Source organism: Gigantopelta aegis, chromosome 7, assembly GCF_016097555.1.
Source record: "Gigantopelta aegis isolate Gae_Host chromosome 7, Gae_host_genome, whole genome shotgun sequence".
In the NCBI taxonomy this organism is placed as follows: domain Eukaryota; kingdom Metazoa; phylum Mollusca; class Gastropoda; order Neomphalida; family Peltospiridae; genus Gigantopelta; species Gigantopelta aegis.
In genome coordinates, this window is record NC_054705.1 from 14938461 (window position 1) to 14963870 (window position 25410).

At 37.9% G+C, this 25410-nt stretch overlaps 2 protein-coding genes across 2 annotated transcripts in view; one reads left to right on the forward strand and one right to left on the reverse strand.

Annotated features, from left to right (window-relative positions):
• Window positions 1-10589, reverse strand: part of LOC121376931 (WD repeat-containing protein 35-like) — a 47103-nt gene extending 36514 nt beyond the window's left edge. Inside the window, 6 exon segments of the mRNA XM_041504737.1 lie at window positions 539-618; window positions 2261-2362; window positions 3309-3401; window positions 4589-4663; window positions 7451-7568; window positions 10459-10589. Of these exon segments, the coding sequence (XP_041360671.1) occupies window positions 539-618; window positions 2261-2362; window positions 3309-3401; window positions 4589-4663; window positions 7451-7568; window positions 10459-10482 (492 nt within the window). The 5' untranslated portion in view covers window positions 10483-10589.
• A 5-nt stretch (window positions 10590-10594) lies between these two features.
• LOC121376930 (60S ribosomal protein L30) lies at window positions 10595-16028 on the forward strand. The gene is made up of 5 exons (XM_041504736.1): window positions 10595-10676; window positions 10791-10838; window positions 12664-12809; window positions 15480-15610; window positions 15923-16028. The coding sequence occupies exons 2-5, from the start codon at window positions 10818-10820 to the stop codon at window positions 15979-15981; spliced, it is 357 nt and encodes a 118-aa protein (XP_041360670.1). The 5' UTR covers window positions 10595-10676; window positions 10791-10817; the 3' UTR covers window positions 15982-16028.
• Window positions 16029-25410: the final 9382 nt, after the last annotated feature.

Here is a 25410-nt window from a genome sequence, read left to right on the forward strand (position 1 = left end):
TTTACAAGTACAAACCCTGCAATTAAGAAAATATCCATGGAATAAAAAACGTGTCTGGAAAAAGATAAATTGAATACAGTCCACAGCAAAAAAAAGTGCTGCAGAGAATTAAAAATTCCACAGCAATCTCCACGGCCTTGCAATTGCAGGGGTTGCAAGTAACAGAGTTACAAAAATTAATACATATAAATAATCAACAAACATTTTGACATCCATTACACATGATTCATTGTAAATATTAGGTATTACAAATACAATGTCATACATAGAGTTGAAAAAAAAAAAGAAAAAAAAAAGCAAGAAGAAAAAAAGAAGGAAAAGAAACGTAACATTATTTTTTCAAAATTTCAATTAGCAAATTGCATAGCCAACTACTCTTTAACATTTTAGGATTGCACAGTAAATGGAGAAAACTTGGAGAGTTTTCTCTTTAATAGATACCTCACCTGTTCTCAGGTGATGTTGAAAAGAAATCACTATGCAATACTGAACAAAATATTCCATGAGAAAGTATATCTAGACGCAGCTTACAACGTACCTCAACATTGGACAGCTGCATTGCCTTCAGCTCTTTCCCCCAGATTCGGTTTCCGTCCACCGAGCCCACAATCACCGCACCTAAAACACAGAGTATTCAAGCTGCAACCATGGAAATACTTTCTATCATTTTACTATCTAGAACTGATTGCATGCATTGTTTTCCTTACCATTGCACACCATTCTTCGACTAGTTTAGGAAGGAAGAATAATGTTTTATTTAATGACGCACTCAACATATTTTATTTACGGTTATATGGCGTCAGACATATGGTTAAGGACCATACACATACTGAGAGAAGAAACACGCTGTCGCCACTTCATGGGCTACTCGTTTCGATTAGCAGCAAGGGATCTTTTATATGCACCATCCCACAGACAGGATAGTACATACAACGGCCTTTGTTATACCAGTTGTGGAGCACTGGCAGGAACACGAAATAGCCCAGTGGGTCCACCGACGGGGATTGATCCTAGACCGACCGTCCATCAAGCAAACACTTTACAGTTTAGATGCAGCTGTTAATATAGTACCTTGCTGCAGTGTCAACTACCCATTCTGTTATCAATATAACGTTTCAAGCCTCGAAGTTTTTGTCTAGATTGCCAGAGTCTGATGGCCAATTAGTAACATGCAAAATAAGGCACAGCTAGTTTGGGCGTGAGACTGTTTAATTTGTGTTAGAAAATTTAATAGAGAGTAAGTTGCCTCCATGCCCATCTTTTGAAGGAAATGTTTACCTTGTTGACCCTACAACTTGCCTCAATATTTGTTATTAAGGGGCGGGACGTAGCCCAGTGGTAAAGCATTCGCTTGATGCGCAGTCAGTCTGGTATTGATCCCTATCGATGGGCCCATTGAGCTATTTCTCATTCCAGCCAGTGCACCACGACTGGTATAGCAAAGGCTGTGGTATGTACTACCCTGTCTTTGGGATGGTGCATATAAAAGAACCCTTGCTGCTAATCGAAAAGAGTAGCTCATGTAGTGGCAACAGCGGATTTCCTCTCTCTCTATCTATGTGGTCCTTAACCATATGTTTGACGCCATATAACCGTAAATAAAATGTGTTGAGTGCGTTGTTAAATAAAACATTTCCTTCATATTTGTTATAAAACCGAAATCAACATTTACTGTACTTCCCCACAAAAACATTTTATTAAAACTTGATCCCTACACATGCACATGATCATCGAGTTGGTATTTCAAAAATCAGTCCCGTGTCATTGAGTTTATCACTACATCGCGATCATCGACGTTTTATATAATCAGTGTGTGTCTCGAAAATTAGTCCTGTTAAACAGAAAGAAAGAAATGTTTTATTTAACGACGCATTCAACACATTTTATTTATGGTTATATGGCATCAGACATATGGTTAGGTTAAGGACCACACAGATTTTGAGAGGAAACCCGCTGTCGCCACTACATAGGCTACTCTTTCCGATTAGCAGCAAGGGATCTTTTATTTGCGCTTCCCACAGGCAGGATAGCACAAACCATGGCCTTTGATGAACCAGTTATGGATCACTGGTCGGTGCAAGTGGTTTACACCTACCCATTGAGCCTTGCGGAGCACTCACTCAGGGTTTGGAGTTGGTATCTGGATTAAAAATCCTATACCCAGCCTGTAGACCGATGGCCTAACCATGACGCCGGTTCCTGTTAAACGGTAACACTAACAGTACATTACATTACAGAATAAAAAGTAAATGTGACAAACCGTCTTCATAAACAATGCATATTTTTTGCCCTTCAGCGTTCCATTTCATTCCACGAACAACGGACTTGTTCCGGTTGTTAATCATCTCTTCGTACCAGGATCCTGGAAAACAATTTAATCTGTAATCATTGATGGTAATGGCAGAATGCAATGTACTATCAAATACTGTAAATATAAATAGTCCTTCCCAAAGGAAGCACCATTTGCTTACATATTTGTAGTATAATATAATTATTTAATTTTCAGCTAGTAGCTGGCTAATATGCGGTCTACTTTTGCCAACTCAGCCACCTACTTTTTTGTGGGGTTTTTCTTTTTTTTAATAAATTCTTAGTAAATTGACTTTTCAAGGCCCTATAAATTTCTAAAATGGTTTACGTTTCTATATAGGCTATACATGTAGGCCTACATGTATGAATATCAAAAATAAAAGGTTTTTAGAGAAAAAATAGCTGGGTAATAAATAGAATAACAAACTTGGTACCAGTTATTATCAAATTTATATCCCTTGTAAAATAATTTTCATTTGTCACTCGCCAAAGCTCATGACTATTCAAAATTATTTCACACGGGACATAAATTTGGTAACTGGTAACTCATTTATTATCCTTTATCTATGCTACGACTTTGCTGTGTATTGTTTTAATGAAAAGGTTAATGTTGGTAGATCACTAACCATGGTTAAAGATGGACCCCCAAAACGTATTACCACTTTTGGAATTTGATGTGAATGTCTATACCTAAATTCAACCCATAATTAGCCACCAAAAAAGGTGGTAAATCAAAGAATGGCAGGACATGTATATGATATTAAAGGAGCTTCCATTCTGTATCACGTACATTCATGTCCAGAGTGAAATAATTTTTAATTTAGCAAGTGACGACCAAAATTATTTCATGATGTGACATAAACATGATACGGTAACAAGTTTAAATGAAAAAGTGTTTTCCATAAAATTAAACATTCTGAGGCCTGCTACACACTATAACAAATGATCTCGTGTATGTAGGGGCAGAGAGTGAGTGTGTAGTTAAAAAGACACCTCACCTTTGTAGAGCATCCACACAATGATAAGTCCGTACTGGTCACTGGTGGTCAACTTCTGATACTGTTCATTCCACGTGACACACTGCACAGCTCCTGCAACAAACAAACTAGATTAGAACTCAGCAAACAACATTGTTTTCTAATGCAAAATACAAACACAACTGCTGTTTTTCAATAGGAATGTACATACATACATACAATATATACAATATATATATATATATATATATATATATATATATATATACAGTCAAACTTCTTTAACTCGAAGTTGAAGGGGATGACGAAATAGTTCGAGTCTCAGGGAGTTCGAGTTTTCGAAATTTGTACAGCAGACCCCAAAGTGAAACTGCATTGTAGTATTATCATTTAAATGACTAGTAATGAATCATTTTGAATTCACACTTAAATAGCAAATAACAAATTTGACATGATTCACTCGTTTAAGAGAAAAAACAAACAGCGTTAATTGTTATTACAACAGTTCTTTGAAGATTACAAGACTATCCGTACTTTGTGTAATGAGGCCCGCTGCCATGTACAAACACCGACAACCAAATGCAGGCATGTAGGATTATTTCGTTCCGCATAGTCGGCGATCTATTATTCTGTAATTACCGCGTGTATCATCGATAGCCGAGACCAGTCGGGGCACTCACGCTTGGCTTGGGTAACAATTCATTTTTCTTTAAAGTATTACTGGTACAGTTAAAAGGCTCAGTCACTCCACAAACTTCGAGTTTTGGAAGTGCAATATCCCTTATTTTTTTTATGGTGGGACCACAAAATTACTTTGAGAGATAGAGTTTTTCGAATGTTCGAAGTTTGAGTGTTCGAAGTCTGTTATTACTAGTTTGTATAGCAGTTCGGCCGGGACCGCTGTTTCACTTCGAGAGATCGACGTTTTTGAAAGATCGAAGTTTGAGTTATCGAAGGTCGACTGTATATATATATATATATATATATATATATATATATATATATATATATATATATATATATATATATATATATATAAATATATAAATATTATATCAGGGGGCGCAGAGGCCATTTTCACACACTCCCCCACCTCCAATTTTCACTGTTAAATTCAGTAAATCATTAAAATGACAAAGTTTACAATAACAAATTGTTTAAAAATTAAAGGTGCAACCTCAGATTGAACTGACAGGGTGCAGGGGCATGATCGTGTACTCCCTCCTCCCCAAAAAATAAATAATAATAATAATAATAAAAAATAAAAAAATGAAAGTCTTAAGTGAAGATGTCTGACTTACCACTGTGTCCCTCTAAGGACTGGTTCATCGACAGGTTGCTGGGAGCAGCGAGGCCTTTCACCTTCACATCTTTACCTGAAACATAAATAAACATCATCAACAATAACAGGTAATTTCACCTTCACATCTTTACCTGAAATATAAATAAACATCGTCAACAATAACAGGTAATTTCACCTTCACATCTTTACCTGAAATATGAATAAACATCATCAACAATAACAGGTAATTTCACCTTCACATCTTTACCTGAAACAGAAATAAACATCGTCAACAATAACAGGTAATTTCACCTTCACATCTTTACCTGAAACAGAAATAAACATCGTCAACAGTAACAGGTAATTTCACCTTCACATCTTTACCTGAAATATGAATAAACATTGTCAACAATAACAGTTAATTTCACCTTCACATCTTTATCTGAAATATAAATAAACATCGTCAACAATAACAGATACCAAAATTTCACCTTCACATCTTTACCTAAAATATGAATAAACATCATCAACAATAACAGGTAATTTCACCTTCACATCTTTACCTGAAACATAAATAAACATCGTCAACAATAACAGGTAATGTCACCTTCACATCTTTACCTGAAACATAAATAAACATCGTCAACAATAACAGGTAATTTCACCTTCACATCTTTACCTGAAATATAAATAAACATCGTCAACAATAACAGGTAATTTCACCTTCACATCTTTATCTGAAATATAAATAAACATCGTCAACAATAACAGGTAATTTCACCTTCACATCTTTATCTGAAATATAAATAAACATCAACAACCATGTACATATTAACAGGGCAGCTAACGTTCAGAGTTTTCATTACAAATAATCATGTATAGTGAAACGTTTCAAAACCAGACCCTATATTTAAACAAAAATTCCTTTTTAAATATCAGTCTCAAACAAAACCTCCTTAAAATGGATGCCTCTTAATACTGGACTTTTTACGTAGACCTGTGGGTGTCCGGTTTAGTGAGGATTCACTACAGTACATGACATGCAGTTATTTTTCAGTGGCCATTACTTCTGCAACCATCGCAGCCCCTTTTCAGACCTACATTTATTGCATTCTGATTCAGTAGATCCTAGATACATGTTTCTAGTTCAATTAACTGGTACAAATGTACCAAAAAGAAAGCTGTCCTACAAAAACCATCTATCACACATCCCTAGATGGTAATGCACCCTTTTTATTGGTTAATTGGTATCATCATTCAGGACGTAGATGGCCGTTGCAACCTGTTGATTATGTCATTTTGTAAGCTAGGTAGTAAGTGACATCACGTAATATACATGTACTGCTAATAACGCAGATCTACATAGAAAACAGAGTGACCTCATGGTACCAAAATAAAATGCACACGTTTGATGGGCAACCTAGGGAGACACCACAGCATCGTAGAGGTCTAAAATTAACGAGCTACTCTCGATTCACTAATATCAAAACCTATATTAGCTCGGCCATTTACCTTTCGACCAACCGTTCAAAATTGCGCCAAATTCCCTCAATCAAAATTGCGCACCCTTTTCTCTTTGGCATTAACTGCTCCATTCAAATTCCACAGCACCACCACCACCCCCACCCGCCTGCTACCGATTTGATCGGGCTGCTGGTGCTCCCTTGCACCTGCCAGTGCAGGCAGTCCCTCCTCTCCCCTCCCCCCCACCTTTCCTGTCATGGACAGAGGAGCCAGCCAAGGCCGGCTCTTGTGCCCACAACAGGCGTGCGCTACAACAGCTTGTTCTGAATGTGCATGTAAAACCCTATGACCTGACCTGACCTGACTCGTTTGATGAAGACCAACTCTTGGAGCTCACCAAAATTCACCCTAAGGATTATTTTCTTCAGACTTGTGTCAGAGAAGCTATCCTAGGGAACATTTTGTTCAGTATTACGTCGTGATTCGCTATGCAAGTTACAGAGATTGCTACACAATTTTAAAACATTAAACAGTAATTGCTGATCAATTTTCATTAGAAATGTCGCTAATCAAGATTTTAATAGTGAGCTCTGTGGTCTAGTGGATAAGCTGCTGAACAACCAAGCTAACAACAGTGGTTCAAATCCCGTCAAAGCTGGCTCACACATTCATTCATCTTTCTCATCTATCCTCCAACTCTGTCTTCTGAGCTGTCCACACCATCGCCTACCTGTCTCAACTTCCTCCACCGGTGCAGTCTGTGTATTTCCCTGCACCAAACTGGCATCCTTGTTCTCTGCTGCTAATAAAGCTGGTTTGACCCATGGCACTAACGACCGCCGGTAGTAGGGGTGCATAGTAGGTGGTTACAAGTGCCTCTTAACAATGTCAGATTTTAATAGCAAAATGTTCCCTGTATCTACAATAGGACTCATGTCAGAAACTATTAGTACTATAGTAGCTTTCTATTTCTTACAGCTTCCTATAAAGTAAAAGATAATGAACACCCTGGGATAAAAAAAAAAAAAAGCACAATGCTCGAGATTAAATATTTTGGGCAGTATCCCAGTTGGATACTAACATTTCAAAATCTGGTATCCCACCTGAGAATTTAGTATCCTACTTAAATGAAATTCATAAATAACATTGTAACAAACTTGGATGACACTGTTACTTAATTTCACCAGTAAATGACGACTTTCATATTTTCAGCGAAAACTAAAAACGCAGGATTAAAAAAAATCAACAACATTATATGGTATCCCGGTGGGATACTGGCTTATTGAAGTCTGGTATCCAAAATTAAATTCTGGTATCCCCGGAATATCGGGATACCATTAATCTCGAACACTGAAGCACCTCCTCAAGTTACAGGTATAAACAATCTGCCTCCTGTGGTAGGCAGACTTCAACTGACCTGTCTGGGTTTCCAGTTTGAGAACCTTCAGGAGCCCGTCCTCTCCACCACACGCTATGAAGCCTTGCTCGTTGTTCCACGATACACATCGCAGTTTGGTGTTGTTCGGAATGGCAATCTATCAAAACAACACATTAAAACGTGTGTGTATATATATAAATTAATTTTTAATTTATATATATACACACGGTTTAAGACAACATTTCTGCTCACCCAGAGTTTGGACCCCCTAAAAAAAAAGAGATTAAAAGTTTGTTTTGTTTAATAACACTACTAGAGCACATTGATTTATTTAAAGGGACATAACCCTAGGTTTTAAACACTAAGACATATGTTTTACTATTAGATCCATTTTTGATAACTGAAATCATACTTTACTTAAGATTTTATTGTTTAGATTATCCATTTCCGTACATTCAAAGTGGTTTTGGTCATCCTGGTGTTTTTAATATCACAAGATGCATTTCTCATATTTTTAAATACATACATGCGTCCAAGAGGTAAGAGTTATGGATTCGAGTTTTAGTCTATTTTTAAGGGTATTTCACCATTTCAAAGTCACAGACTCATGTTTCTCTATGTTGTAACTTTATCCAAATGTGTTAAAGGTTTGTAGATTAACTAAACTTAGGTTAATTTTCATGGGCTGAACCTAGGGCATGTCTCTTTAATATTAATCTTTGGCTATTGGATGTCAAACATTTGGTAATTTTGACATAATCTCAGAGAGGAAACCCCGTACATTTTTCCATTAGTAGCCAGGGATCATTTATATGCACCATTCCAAACACAGGATAGCACATACCATGGCCTTGGAGATACCAGTTGTGGTGCACTTGCTGGGAACCAGAAATAGCCTAATGGGTCCACCAAAGGGAATCAATCCTAGACCAACTGCATATCAGATGTGGTTTACCATTTGGCTACGTCCCACCCCTGGCCCCAAGAAGAGTCCAATTGTCTGACTTTCTTCAATGTTGTCTCCACATGTGACAATTGTTTTTCTTCATCTCCAACAAGCTATTAAATTGTTGATATATCGCACACATCATCATGGCTAGCTCTGGCTTTATAAGTAGAACATTTCGTCAAATTATCCTTCAAAATATCAATCACTGCATGAAATTATTTCGCCAAATTAAAATAAATTTTGCCAATTGTTCTTAAAATTACCACTTTGGCGAGTGCCAGAGCTATCTACAGCTGGACGGTACTGAAATATGAGGTTCGCTATTGGTATTTTGGAGGAGTATTGGTAAGGTATTTGGTATGGACACAAATTGAGTGGTATTTTCAGTATGCTCAGCTTTAAATGCATGCCTGAGTTGAGGCTCACCCAGTAATTTCATCTAAATAAGATAAAATTCCATACACAAAGCTCTCGTCTGGCAGAATAGGATTATTGTTGTCTTAGAACCGAAAGATTTGCCTACTCGATGGTATGCAGAAATTGTGCATTTTCATTACAGAAATGGCTCTGACATAGGATTATAACTTTCCAAATGTCTATCTAGCCCTCTAATGGCTTAGGGGCGGGACATAGCCCAGTGGTAAAACATTTACTTGATGCACGGTCTGTCTAGGATCGATCCCCGTTGGTGGGCCCATTGGGCTATTTCTCGTTCCAGCCAGTGCACCATGACTGGTATATCAAAGGCCATGCATGGTATGTGCTACCCTGTCTGTGGGATGGTGCATATAAAAGATCCCTTGCTTTTAATTGAAAAGAGTAGACCATGAAGTGGCAACAGCGGGTTTCCTCATTCAATATCTGTGTGGTCCTTAACCATATGTGTGACACCATATAACCATAAATTTAAAAAATGTGTTGAGTGTATCATTAAATAAAACATTTCCTTCCATCTAACGGCTTAGTACTCAGAATACTGTCCGAACCAAAAAGTTAAGAACTACAAAAAATTGCTCTCCTACCTTTATTTTTCGTTAGATTTTACTCACATTTTGTCATGACAGAAATCTAGGGAAAACCATTGCAATGACACATACTAGATGATAACCATGTCACCAATATCGACTTCACTGAGATCGCATAGGGCAAAAAGCATGTAATTTTGTGCCGGCTGCCATTTTGACTTTTTATGGAATATTCTCCAAGAGGGGTGAAAGGATATGACTTAATCTACCAACATCATAACATGTTATGATATAAAATCAAACGTAATGACGTCATATTAATTTAAAAAAAAAAAAATTAGTTTGTTTAAATATACCACTAAAGATCATTGATTTTATATTAATTATGTCACATACTTTGTAGGCTTTCACCCCTCTTGAAGAGTATTCCATAAAAAAGCAAAATGGCAGACGGCAGAAAACTGCATGTATTTTGCCCTATGCTATCTCAGCAAAGTCGTTACTGGCGACATCGTTACAGCCTCATATGTGGAATCTGTGTCACTATAATGGTTTTTTCACAACTTGTGTGTGGACAAAATTTTGGGGAAATGTAACGGTAATTAAAGGTAGGAGAGTAATTTTTTGTAGTTGTTAACATTTTGCTTCGGAAAGTAGGTGTTAGCTAGCTAGTGCCCAGATTTTCAGAGCTATCTTAGAAATACGATATTGTAAAACTGACACAGACTATGGCATGTATCGAAGTGATGTCACTGCTTATGATGGTTTTATGATACCGTAGCACTACATTCCAAAAATCTATAGTCAGTTCTGTGTGAGACAGTCACTTGCCCTTTCCCTTGTGCAAGTTGTGGTTATATTGATCAAAATATTAGAATATATTTTATTTACTGTATTCATTTAATTCTGAAACCTTTGACTATTGTTAATTTATAAATATTGCATAGTAACAAAATCATTAATTACCATGATAAAACATAGTGTAATGGTACAATGTGTTTATCCACGTTTTATGACAAAATTTCAAGTTTGAAGTTAAAAAAGCTTCATTGACAACCAAACATAAAAACACCTTGATGCTTGTTCAGTATGAACAAAAATACAAATGTACCACCATGCCGTTTGGGTCTCACCTTTTTACTTAAATACACAAACATTTTTACGTTTGCTTCACTGAATTAAAATCTACAAGTTTAGTTGTACAAGAAAGTTATATCAAACGACTTCACAAGCCACCATGTTTGTGGAATGTTTGTTTCGGTTGTTTTCGCCTGTTTCCGTCGCTGGTGTCTTGCCAGACGCATTGGATGTTGGGTAATTTCCTTTTCACGCTCGGTGCTACTGTTGAGAGGTTGGTGTTGTGGAGTCCACATGTTTTCAATAAAAAATCTTCAACATTTTCTGATTTGTTTCAATTTTTATCAACCGTTGTTTATGTTAAAGTGATTACTTTATATTTTTACAGGTTCATCTAATAAACGAATCCGCAAAAATGGTTGCTCAAAAGAAATCGGTGAGAACACGTGTTGGTTTTTTGAGGTGTGAAAAGGGAGATAACATAAAATTTAAAAGAATGACGCATTACAGGACTCTTAAAGTTCTCTTATGTAAAATAACTGTGATAAATAAACTTATGGAAAGAGTTCGTCCCGTACCCCCTTATATCAAAGGCTCTAAAGACTAACGCTATCCCTAAGACTACCCTAATTATTGAAAGGTGGGTACTGGTCAAACTATTGCCCCCAAATTTTTTATTTAAAGACCACACATTTTTATTGACGGTTATATGGTGTCGGACATGTTTCGGGACCAAACAGATATTGAGTGGGGAACCCGCTGTCGCCACTTGCGGACTTTTTCAATTAGCAGCAAGGGATCTTTTATATGCACCATCCCACAAACAGGATAACATATCGCAGCCTTTGGTATACCAGTCATGGTGTGCTGGCTGGAACGACAAATAGCCCAATAGTACCACCGACTGGAATCGATCAGAGACTGACTGCACTTCAAGGGTGCACTGTACCACTGAGCACATTCTCATCAGGGGTGGGGGTTATAGCTAAGACGGAACCAAACTGGACAAAACAGAACCTAGCGTTGGTTAAAACAGCACGCAAGTCTATGGACAATGGAACCTAGTGTTGGCCGAAACGGCACCAGATACTTTAACATGTATGGCTAAAACGGAACAAGAATCGATTAAAGCAATCGGACAAAGCTGTTGCTAGATATTTTTATCTGGGTTCTAGACTTGAGCACTTTTATTTTTAAGTCTTAACACAAAACTGAAATTATTTTTAAAAAAAACATTTGTTGGAGGATGGTACGGACTATTTTTAGTATCGTATCTCATAAATATGTTTGGACCATACATTACCCAATGTCTCAATCTTTGAACTGTTGGGCCTTTAAAAAAAAAAAATTTAAAGTTCCGTTTTCGCCAAAACAGTGCAGTTACAGCCAAATTGGTTCCATTGGTAGTGGTGCTGTTTTAACCTGATCCCAGTGTAAAAAAAATTTAATAGTAATACTACGGTTCAAGGCAACCAAACTAAGCATCTAAAGGGTGATGCGAGTATTCTAGTGGGTGTGCTGAAAAAAACAATAGTGGTACAGCCATGGCCGTATCGTCTGCACTGCCACTGCTCTTACTTTCATATAGCAAGGAAATAGAATTAGAAACAGTTTCAAGGGGTAATCAAGTCTCGCACACATCGTAATTTTCTAAAGCTAGCAAAAAAACGTGAATTCTCATTTAAGAAAGTTTCATATTGTTTTCCACATTTATAGGGCTTGGACATTTGTTTATTCCAACACAATTCACCTTTTGAGCTTTTTTAGTATTAAAATAGTGTTATATGATGTTCCTTGGCATGGCAAAGTGGTCAAAGTACTTCGCTACAGTACCGGTGGTTTGTTTTTGTTAATCATTATTAATATTAATCATCGGCTATTGGATGTAAAACATTTGATAATTTTGACATAGTCTTTAAGAGAAAACCTATAATTTTTCGTTAGTAACGAGGAATCGTTTTATATGCACAATGTGGGACAGGATAGCACATACCACAGCCTTTGATATACCAGTCGTGATCTACTAGCTAGGACGAGAATTGGCCCACCAATTGATCCCATACAGACCGCTTTACCACTGGGCTACGTCATGGTAGTTTGGAATTTAGACCCGATATATTCGTATTGATAACTAATATGTCCACTGAATTCAGAAGATATGGTCGTTTGTGGAGCCCTGTAGCAAACATTTAATTCTGTTAGCAGAACTATCAGAATTCGTTGACAAGAGATGCTAAAGAATAATTTGTTTTGTATTCCAGAAAAAGACCGCAGAGAACATTAATGCCCGCCTGGCGTTGGTTATGAAGAGTGGCAAGTATTGCCTTGGTTACAAGCAGACCCTGAAAACTCTGAGAGGTGGCAAGTCGAAGCTGGTGATCATCGCCAACAACACTCCACCACTCAGGTATATAGGACACGACTGGGTGTTTTTAACCAGCTACGTGGACATTCAGGGCTTCTCGATTATGGTAGCCCCGCTCCCATGGCTAGCAGGGTTAGCTCTCGGTGAGCAAAACATTTCGCCACTGTCCATTAAATGTTAAAAATTGCAGAAATCAATGTTTTTTGGGGGTTTTTTAAAGTCAATTGTTACATGAAATTATTTCGCCAAAATAAAATTTGCCAGTTGCTTTATAAATTCGCTGTTGGTGAATTTGTCGAGTGCCAGAGTTAGCCCTGGCTAGTGATATTCAATGTTGGGCTAGTGAACAAAAAAAAAAGTTTTCAAATTCTGCATTTAAGTCTTATTTTGTAAACATTAATCTGCTACCGCCCCCTCCCCCCTCTAATGGTTTTTAAGCTATATTTTCCTGTCTTTTGGTGACAATTTTCGATTATTCCTATTAGTAAAATGGAGTTTACTTAGTAGAGCTAGTGAATTTTTTAGTGTGGCTAGTAAACTTTTTAAATCGCTGATCCCATGGCTAGTGGATTTTTATAAAGTTCTAGAAGCCATGCATGGGTTTTTAGAGCTAGCTCTGGGTGTTTTTTTTTTTGACCAAATTATTTTAATTTAGCAAAATATTTTGAACAATTGATTCGTTATTAAACTTTAGAAAAATTAAGAGAAGCTCTAGCATTTTGTATCTTTTGTTGTTAGTATGTTAGTTATTTGGTCAACCCCTAAATACAAATTAATGTAACTACTTAAAAGATTTATTTTGTTAGTAAACCTATAAACTAAAACATATGGGTTTTATTTTTAAGAAGATATAAGATTACCTACAAAACATTACAGGGCATAATATTTCAAGAGAACTGTTCTGTTCGAGTGTTGGTTACACAACTTAATAATCACGAGAACTGCAAATCGGTTATGTGGTGAATAATTACATTCTAAAATTAAAAGTACCATACATCAATCATGAAAGTGAAAATCAGTTTGTTTTTAAATACATTTGAACCACCAATGTAGCACAGAACCATAGTTCCAAGTGTTTTAGGATTAGATAGGCCTAGCTCATCGGTTACGAGAATTATATTCAATCAGGTACCTAAGTAAGTACCCAAGTGAACAGATTTCTGGTTACCTAAGATTTTAAAATATTGTCCCCTGCATTAGCAACTTGGTTGTTTTGGGCTTGATTATTTTCCTGGATCATCTTTCCAGCTAGATGTCAGTTGATTTATTATTATCAGTTACAGACATATCAGTGCAAATAGATCGCAGTACCATGAATTGAACAAGACCTATTCAAAAATATACAAGCCTCCCAAACCTATATTTTTATAGGATCCTATAAAACTCCTATATTGAGATTCATTTCCTATATTTGACTCGGTTGCTTTTGCCAAAATGCCGATGAATAAAATATGTTACTGAGTTATGTTCGCAGTGAAAGGCAGCCAGCCTGTCGGAAATTCAGAAGATGCTTTGAATGTAGGAGATCTGTATCAAGTGCCAATCAAGATCCTGCTCACCTGATGAGGTGAGGAGGATGTATTACTGATACAAGATGCACCAACTTTCAAAGTATCCTGGATATCGGCATAGATTGCTGGCAAGTCTTGGTATATATTTGTTGAGGTAGTAGATGGTATCTTGTGGACATATGCAAGATAAGGACATACCATTAATAATGTAAATATCTTTTAAAATCCATGTAAAATGCCTATAATCATATTAATCGGTCCAAATTTTCCTATAAAACTCCTATATTTGACCTCAAAATTCCTATAAAACTCCTATATTTTGGTATGCAAATTCCTATTTCCTATATTTTAATATGTACAAGTGGCTGGGAGGCCTGATATATCATAAATTACTTTTACATGTTGTTGGGGGGGTATATTTGATCTTAATCTTGGCTTCGGAGCTCATTTAGTTTGAGCCGCGATGAAGTCGACCACATATTACATGATGTGTTTTTTTTCTTTAAAGCTGACCGATGGGATGGTAAGGTATTTTTAGTTGCTACATTACGACCAGGTTGAAGATGTGGATTTTGCGTTAACATTAATCACCATTGGAAGGAGACGAGTCTTCATTTGTCTCAGGTTTAATGTCTGTTTATTGTGTCGAGCAATCTTATTTGTTACAAAATCATTTATATTTATGCTTTTAAACTGTCAATTATTTATATATAATGGCAGTGTAGAATGTACCTTAGTAAATGTTGGTCCCCACAACTGCTACAGCGAAGGTGGCTAGCTGTGCCATACAAATTGATGGATTTTTCAAACGGTTTTTATATAAATGTATCTCAATCTAACATGAGGGTTGGATCGTAGCTCGGTGATACAGTGCTCGCCTGATGCGTGATCAATCTAGGATCGATTCCCATCAGTGGGCCCATTGGGCTAGTTCTTGTTCCAGCCAGTGCTCGACAACTGGTGAAACGAAGGTTACAGTATGTACTACCCTGTCTGTGGGATGGTGCATATAAAATATCCCTTGCTGTAATCGAAAAGAGTAGCCCATGAAGTGGCAACAGCAGGTTTTCTCTCTCAGTATGTGCGGTCCTTAACTATATGTCTGACGCCATATAACCGTAAATAAAATGTGTTGAGTGCGTTGTTAAATAAACATTTTTCTCCTTTCCTTCGATCTAACATGATGTAATTTAATTTCCAGGAAGAGTGAGATAGAGTATTATGCTATGCTGGCGAAGACAGGAGTCCATCACTACACCGGCAACAATATTGAGCTGGGGACGGCCTGTGGGAAATATTTCCGAGTCTGCACACTCAGCATCACTGACCCAGGTACGTTACCATTTCATTCATTTCAATTTTTATATTTTAGATCGGTTAATGGTGATTAAAATTACTTGTATGCTTGTATCCAATTAAGGTTCAAGCACACTGTCCTGGGCACACACCTCAGCTATCTGTCCAGGACAGTGGATTAGTTGTTGGTAGATAGTTATCAACGCGTACTTTAATATCAATAATTCGAGCTAACAGGCTAAGAAAGCTGTTAAATGTTTAGCTTTTTAAATTTTGGTATTTGTGATTTAAGTGTTGTTGTCAATAATTGTTTTTGTTTCTTCCATCTGTTTAATTTGTTGCTTTCAGGTGACTCTGACATCATCAGAAATATGCCTTCCGAGCAACAGTCACAGGGTGCTGCATAACGTGTGAACAGCTGTGTACAGAAATAAAAAAAAACTGATCCCAATAATCATCTGTGTTCTTAACATTTTTAATCTTGCCTCCACGACCAGTTTTGTGCGGGACGTAGCTTAGTGGTACAGTGCTCGCCTGGTGCGCGATTGATCTAGGATCGCTTCCCATGGGTTGGGCTATTTCTCGTTCCAGCCAGTGCTCCACAACTGGTGTAACAAAGGCTGTGGTATGTTTGTACTATCCAGTGGGTGAGACACGGCCCAGTGGTAAAACGCTTGCTTGATGCACGGTCTGTCTATGATCGATCCCAGTCAGTGAGCCTATTTGGCGATTCCTCACTAGCCTGTTCACCACAACTAGTATATCAAAGGCTGTGGTACATATAAAATACCCCTTGCTAATAATCGGAAAGAGTAGCCCATGAAGGTGGCGACAGCGGGTTTCCTCTCAAAGTATCTGCTCCTCGACCATGAGTAAATAAAATGTGTTGAGTGAGTCGTCTAATAGGCAAAAGTTATTGTGACACACGAGACAAAGCTAATTGATGATAAGTTTTTACTTCCGTGTATTAAACGTAACATGGAAAGAGAAATGTCCGAAGGTATGGAAATTGGCAATAGTGGTTCCAGAGCGAACTTCATACGATCAGTAGCGTGTCCATCTTGAGCATTGATACAGGCCTAGCACCGTCGTCTCATTGAGGCGACTAAATGCTGGAGAAAGGGATGGTACGGGCTGTGAGGGTTGCTGGCTGGAACCTGTTTCGCAGATACGTGGTGCGCATCCATGTATCTCGGCGAGATGTCACGGGTGGTCTACCACTACGGGGACGGTCCCTGACTTGGTCGTTTTGTTGATATCGGTGCCATATGGTGTTTCTGTGGACGTTGAATTGATGTGCGATGTCCCAGATTCAAGCATCCTTATGACTCCCAACTGTCATATTGACCAAGGATTGGCATGACAAAATTATTAAACAGTTCACTAATGGTGTTTTTCTGGATTTCTGAAGGCTGCACAGAGGTAATGATTTGCGACTGAATGTCTGGCTTTTATGGTGAACACTGGACAGCATTTCTCCCGAATATTCCATGCTTGGTTGCATTTCTTTGAGCCGTTTCATGCACATTTTCTCTGGTTTACATCCATAAATACATTCACAAATTTATTATTCCAAACAATCCATGTCACAATAACTTGCCTATTAGTATAAAAAATGTCCTTTCTTCCAGTTTAACACGCTAGTGGTGTTCTATTGACTGATTTAAACGCTATCAATAATCGAAAATTGATGGCTTGGACTACTGGTGTGATGATCGATTATAAAAAATCCACTATCGATTGTGTGGGAAAATGTTTAATTGTACCTCCATTTTTGATGATGATGGAATTGATGTAAATATACTTAGCTGCAAAAGTTTAGACTCGCTTAAAATAAGATGCATAAAACGAGAAACGACTTGTCAAATCTGAAAGGTTTAACAATTTGAAACTTTGAAAAAGATGTGGTTTTCCAAAACGAGGCACATAATTGACATTTTGAAAATAACACATTTCACTTTCAATGGGTGTCTTGTCATAACTAATTCATTGAGAAAAAAGTTTAATGTCGAACATTAATAGCGTGCATGTCCACCCACTGCCTCTATGCAGGCCTGACAACGCCGTCGCATACCCCGGATGGGCTTTCCAATTTGGTGTTTTGCCAGTCCTCGAGCAAAACTGCGACGGTCATCGAGTGTCGCCGTCTCTGGTTGATGTACAAACACCCGTGTCCCAAACATGCTCAATGGAATTAAGATCCGGCGATAAGGCAGGTCATTGCATGTGGTTAACACCGTTGTGTCTCGGACATTCTGTGACAATCCTCGCCCTTTGGGATCTTGCGTTATTCTGAAACACGAGGCAGGGTCCTCAAGAATGGCAATACAACTGGTACAACAATGTTGACCCTGTATTTCTGACCTGTGACAGTACCTTGTACAACTACCAAATCTGTTTTACGATTAACACTGACCCCTTCTCGCACAACCGATCCACCACCGAAACGATAATGGTAGCGTCATGGAACCTGTCGCCTATAAACTGGTCTTCGGCCGTCGTTGAAGTGGATATTGAACCTTGATTCGTCAGAAAATAGGGCACGTGCCCATCTACGGTTTCCCCACGTGACGTGCTCTCCAGCCCATCGGAGTCTCTTCATTCTGTGTTGGTGTGTTAGAGGGGGACGAACTATTGGACGACGTGCCCGAATGCCGCTTACCCTCAGACGCCGTGTAACTCGTCCGGGATACACGCACACCTATAGGAGCTTGCAGTGAATTAGCCAGAACTCTTTGGAAGTAGTGTGTCTGTCCTTCAGAGTCATCAACCTCAGAAGGCGATCTTGACGTGGCGTCGTCATCCTTTACTTGAACGGGGTCGATCTTGCACCGCATTTGTTTGCCGATATCGCACCCCAAGTTGCCTGACCACATATCGTTTAGACCTGCCATCTTGGAGGTGTGCCAAAGCTCTATGACGATTGTCTGTTGATAGAGATCGCCCATGACCCATAACTTTTCATCTGCACCGTTCATATAGAGAATGCTCAATTTATACCTACAGAATGTGAATGGAAATTGTAAACGAAGTGCCTGCATTTCTTTAAAGTCCAAAGAATTCCGTGATATTGTGCCCACCAAGGCTGGTGCTGCACCGACAGCATGTGCAGATTTTTGCATAAATTTTATCATTTTGTTAGGTTACCTGCTACAAGTCACGTAATGTTATGTGTTTGAAAATCACGTGTAGAGATAACCATACACCCCAAAGACTGTAAACAATGACATTATAAGCATTATCTCAACGTATATATGCCAAAGGACCGACCCATTTGGTTAAAAATGGTTTGTCAAAACTTGTGTAGCGAAGTATATGTTGGGTTGATATTTGTTTCTATGTGTAGTACACAAAGAAAAGGGTATTAAACAGTTGAAGTTATTAAAGGGTCTAAATCCTGCGACGTGGTCCTTCTCTCAAGTTGGTCGTGGGACGTAGCTAAGTGGTAAAGCACGGTATGTATAGGACCGAGACCCGTCTGTGGGCCCCATTTGGCTATTTCTCGTTCCTACTAATGCACCATGACTGGTATACCAAAGGAGGGGTGCTATGTAAGATCCCTTGCTACTAATAGAAAAATGTTGCGATTATCCTCTCTGGACACAAACATTATTAAATGTTGACATCCAATAGCCGCTGATTAATAAATCGATGTGCTCCAGTGGTGTTAAACAAAAACTTTCGACGTCGCCATTCGGTTTACCGCGCGAAGTGCAAGAACCAGTCTAGCGGACGTTTTTCTGCTCGGTCTGGCATCAGACTAGTTATCCAGCCATTTGGTTGCCCTAAATACGGAAATGCTTGTTACTAATGCGAAAATGTAGCGGGTTTCTTCTCTATGACTGTCAAAATGACCATATGTTTAACATCCAATAGCTGATGATTAATAAATCAATGCGCTTTAGTGGTGTCGTTAAACAAAACAAACTTTAATTTTAGCCCAGCGCTAAAGGGGCGATTTTTCATTCCAACCAGTGCTCCACAACGGGTATAACAAAGGCTGTCTTATGTACTTTCCTATCTGGGATACTGCACACACACACACAATTCTGCTAATTGGAAAAGTAGACCATTGCATGGCGACAGTGAATTTCTTCATTATGTTTGTGGTTTGTATGCCCGACGCCATATAGCCATAGGCCTACTTGAAGTGTGTCTGCATTATTATAAGGTAGTAAATGTTTTATTTAACGATACACTCGACACATTTTATTTATGGTTACGGGTCACACATCTGTTTAGATAGGAAACCTGCTGTCGCCACTTCATGGGCTACTCTTTTCTATTAGCAGCAAGGGATCTTTTACATGCACCATCCCACAGACAGGATAGTACATATCACGGCCTTTGTTACACCAGTTGTGGAGCACTGGCTGGAACGAGAAATAGCCCAATGGGGCGATCGATCAAGCGAGCGCTTTACCACTGGGCTACGTCCATCACACACACACACCGTCATCCAACAGCTGACGATTGATAAATCTATGTGCACTAATAGTGGTGTTGTTAAATGAAACAATCTAGTGATTCAGAAATTAAAAAGGCAAATACAACAAAACCAAAATGAATATATACAGATCTATATTTACCAAAAACTGACGACAAATTTCATTACCTAACCTAAACTCGACTAAAAGACTAAAAAAGGAATTTGTACATCGGGAAAAAGGAAGCTCGGATACATAACATTGTTGTTCACATATTTCATGACCAATGGAGAGAAAAAAAGTTTGTAAAATGACTATATACTGATCACAAAAAGATAAATATGAATCCCGATTCAGATTAATTTGCAAATAAAATAGGATTCTGGATGGGGGTTTTGGAGGATAGGGAGGGGGATCAACACATTGACAATATAGTGAAAAACTATTGCAACTGCAAACTCTCTGATAGATTTGCATTTATTTTCGTGTTCAATAGTTTGCATTGACTTAAAACTCTGCAGCATTCATAGAGTAAAAATGCCTTCAATTTGAAAGTCTGAATGTCACAAGGGCCGTTTCCAAACTTGATCACACAGGGGTGTGGGGAGAGGGGTGGGTGGTTGTTTGAAGGAAATTGGTTTTCTCTGGTCACCATGAAAAAAAAGAAGTATATATATAATAAAAAAGGCTTACAAACTTGAAACAAGATGAAAATGTATGTTGGTTATTCTGTGCACATACTGTGAAACCTCTCAAAACCAGACCCTCTGTAAACCAGAATTCCCTCAAAACCAGACCACTGGGGACCTAATATTTATCACACTTAGACAGGATCCTGTGTTCAGTGGTTGCATTTTAAAATTTGGGGACAATAAAATGCAGCCGGTTTTGACAGTATTCCAGTTTGTTCAGGGTCTGGTTTAGACAGGTTTTACTGTATTATCCAACTTACACAGGATCCTGTGTTCGGAAGGTCGCAATTTATAAATTTTGGGAAATGAAACCTGGCTGGTTTTGACAGGATTGTGGTTTGTTTTTTCAGGGTTTGGTTTAGACGGGTTTCACTGTATAATAATAATAATAATAATAATTCTACCAGCCCGAATCAAAACTTATCATACCAACCATGACTGACTCCAACTAATATGTGAATATAAACGTAAAATAATTGCCAAACCGATGGAATGACAGGCAAAACAATCTCCCCGCCCGTGATGATGTCGACTGGCAGAAACAGGTCGGGACGGCAGTGTTTTGATCCCTGATCTAACACATCCTATGATCCCCTCCATGATTAGAGTTACACAGGTGGTGAACTGCCCCACACCCCATAAAATCCATTTCTGGAAAATGGCCCTTAATATACACTAACTCTCAAGAACCTTATAAAAACTCTGATAAAGGAAAAAAAGAAAGAAAAAAGCCATTAGAAAGAAAAACCTAAAAGACACACCCATATTTTTAACATAAAATATTATCATTTGGAAGCGAACAACTTTTTACAGAATCTGCTTCGAGTAATTTGAAAGCAAAGGGAATGATGGGAATTACCTGGTAACCATGACAACAAACATACATAGCAGCTGCTCGTGGAAGTGAAATTTGGTTGTGTGTATAAAAATAGAAATGGTCTGTTTCAAGTGGTTCATTATTTACACAACGACACGACACTTAATCACTATGAAACAGAAATATGCAATCAAAAAACTCCACTAGTGTCTTCTAGCCTTATACATGTGTGTGTGTGTGTGTGGATATGGCTGGGCTATACTAATGTAACTTCAGTGCCGTCTAGCCCTAACCTGTTTATATGTGATGATACAGCTACACAATACTTAGTGTCCTAACTAGTGTGTCCACCAGCCCTAACCTGCTTTTATTATATAACATTTAGTGAAATATTTTAAAATATCAGTGAAATAAAAGTGTTATCAGTCACCCAGTGACGATAACACATTTTAGAATGAAAACTTCACTCTAAAATGTGTTATCGTCACTGTAGAAAGTGTTGTCTTCACTGTAAGTAAGTCGGAACTATTTTACTGCTGACATTTTAAAAATAAAAGTAAACTGCAAAAAATTATATAATAAATAGAACATTTCATGTTTTTGTGTCAAATATGATTTATATCTCATCTCGTGAAGTTTGCAATCATATCACACTCGTCGCGCAAGCGTGACCCGTGAGATATGATTGAAAACTTCACGAGATGAGATATAAATCATATTTGATAAAAAAAACATGAAATATCCTCTATATATGTGATGATACAGCTAGACAATACTTAGTGTCCACTAGCCCTAACCTGCTTATATGTTGTAAAAAGGGTAGACAGTACTTGGTATTGTAACTAGAATCTTTAAGTCTTGTAACTCAAAAGTTTGAGGTGGGCAGAATTTGCAATAGGTAATAGTATAGTCGCCTAATCCTATTTTGTTTATATGTGGAGATATGCCTAAAGCTTTGTTAGTGTCTTAACTAGACTGTCCTACAAAAGACCAGGGGTCTAATTCACTAAACTCTCGCAACTTTGCGATCTCACAGAGCAATGCTAAGACTTGCAAAGAGGATGCTTTGTTGTCTAACAGAGCCTAAGAGACCTTTGTGAATTAGGCCTCTGACCTCCATGTTAAGAAGAGATCTTAGCGCTAAGATCACCGTAAGTGCATTAAGTAGCTATGCTCTTAAGGTGATCTTAGTGCTAAGATCGCTTCGTGAAAACAGGGCCCTGTTGTGTTCTGAAGATTCATAAATGGCTAGGCCTGACATACGTGTATTAATTGCATATTTGTATTTCGCCTATTTCCGACTGAAATCTCCACTCAAATGCTACATACACGCACACAACAATCTGCATTAACGTGGTCATACGTGAAAAGACCTACAGGAATATACACAATGTTACGAACATTCAACAATAAATACACAACATTGCACATTCACTTATAAAATACACATCATGGATAACTCATCTCCACCGCCTAATTGGTTTAATCTGTGATATTTGCAGTGATACAAAATGTTTTTAAAAAGGCAAATTTTTATGGTTTAGTAGAGAATAACACGAATTCAGTGGAATTAAGGGTCTCGCCTACCAGAAACGTTTTAGGTGCATGGTGATGAAAAATCATAGGTGCAACTATAAACCAAGTTCATAGCTGCCAACATTTAACAACGGGAAAGAGTAATCATTTTCGCGTGAATTGTGACCCGTCGTATAAACCCTTTTGCTGTGTAAAATATCCAGATATTTGTTTATGAATTGTTTTATCGCTGGCCTCAACGATGTCCTGGTGTTTCTTCGTTTTGATGTGCCTTTGGCAATCGTTTTTCCCGCCATGGGCAACAGACAAATCAACACGACATAAAGTGCAAAATGCACTAGTATTACTAACAGAACTGGCCTTCAAAACAGGCCACTCATTGCTGTAGTCCTGTTTATACTTCTGTACTACTTTTGGCTTTTTTCTGAGCTTTGCACAGTTCATATGGCTCTGATCGTTCGCATTTTTTCAACATCTTTACAAAATGACGTCGTTTCACAAGCTACGTCTATCCCGAAGTGCGTTGCGTGCAAAAAAACTTCCGTGTGCATTTGCGGCTAGTTGGGCGAGTCCAATTTATGTGATTCGTAGGGGTGGTAGGTTATTACAAAAAAATAACCCAAAACCCCCCAGGAAAAAGCGGATTTGCCGTAATCTTTCAGATTACGGGCGTAATGGCGTAATAAGAGATGGAAAATCGTAATGATTCCGCATAAATCGTAATGGTTGGCAGCCCTGCAAGTTTCATTGACCTACATGTAGGACTTGCAGTCTGTGAGAAACTGATTTAAATGCTAAACTTTTAAAGTGAAACTTTAACACCAAAGTTGACGTCGTCGCCCTTACAGTAGATACCACTGCCTCCACCATCAGAAAAATAATACCTACATCTTGCCCTTTTACTTCGTAAGGACGAGACAAAAATTGTTTAAAAGTGGCAGTTTGAATGAAATGGTGAGAAGAAATTGTTTATGCAAATAATATCAGATAATCTTATTTTTATGATTCATGGTGGATTGGACTGGATTGGGATGAATGGGAGTGGGTAAACAAAAGAACAATCATTACTGTATTTGATTATACATATAAGACGGTGAGAAAGTAATGGTTTCATAACAATGTTAACCCCAGATACAAAATAATGGGACAGCTAAATGGAAACTGTCGTATACACGTATTAAATGCAGGATAAATACAAAAATGCACATAAAGACTGTTTGTCAGAAGATATTTACAACGCAACTAAAACTACATGTAAACTATGCTACATGAATACAATGTATAGTAAACTAACAGAAACGTTCTACAAACTCAGTTGTAAACACAATATTTGATTAGTAATTTTAACATGTTGACACAGTGTGCCCTACTTGTTTATACAACTAACTGAAATGAAGTAGGGGTTCGTCCTACAATTACGTAATGCTTTACGAAGCACAGGTTGTCATCGGATACATCAAGTGCGGATGCAGGATTTCTGGAGGGGGGGGGGGGGGGGGGGGGGGTCCAAAATGTGATTACTAATCTTTCGTTTTACACAGAACAGTTAATATAATCATGTTTCCCCTTAAAGGTAATGGTCAGTTTTCAAAAAGGGGAGGGTCTGGACCCCTGGACCCCCCTTGGATCCGCTACTGTACATTATGAACAATTATTTTGGGATGGCGGGGGAGCTGTTTGTAAAAGAGTCAAATAATGTTTTCAAAACAACGGACTCATTTCTCTTTATACGGTAAAATACCATGTTAATTTGTTCATAAACAAAATTTAAAGGGACCTACCCTAGTTTTTAAACACATATTTTTGACTATTATAGCCACTTTTGACAACTGAAATCATACTTTACTTATTTTATGGTTTATATCAATTTCAGTTCATTCGAAGTGTTTTTGGTAATCCTGGTGTTTTTAATAGCAAAAAAGATATTTCCCATATTTTTAAAAACGCATGTGTGTCTGAGAAGTAACTGATATGGAGTCGAGCTTTAGTCTATTTTTAGAGGCTATTTCAACACTTCATAGTCACAGACTCCCTGTTTACTCAATTGTAACTTTATCCAAATGTGTTACAGGTTTGTAGATTAATTAGTTTGTGTTTAAAGGGGAAATGTGATTATATTAACTTTAATAATATTGCTCAAACATGCATCATTATGACTGATAAAGTGAGGAGGGGGTGGGGGGGCACAGTCACACACACACACACACACATATATATATATATATATATATATATATATAGGGGGAGTGAGTTACAAAATATTTCATAAGGGGAAAGGTTGAAAAAAAAAGTGCCAAATATGGCATTATGTAATTAAAGGCTTTCAAGCAAGATTTTGTGAAAAATAAAGGCTTTTTTTAGGGC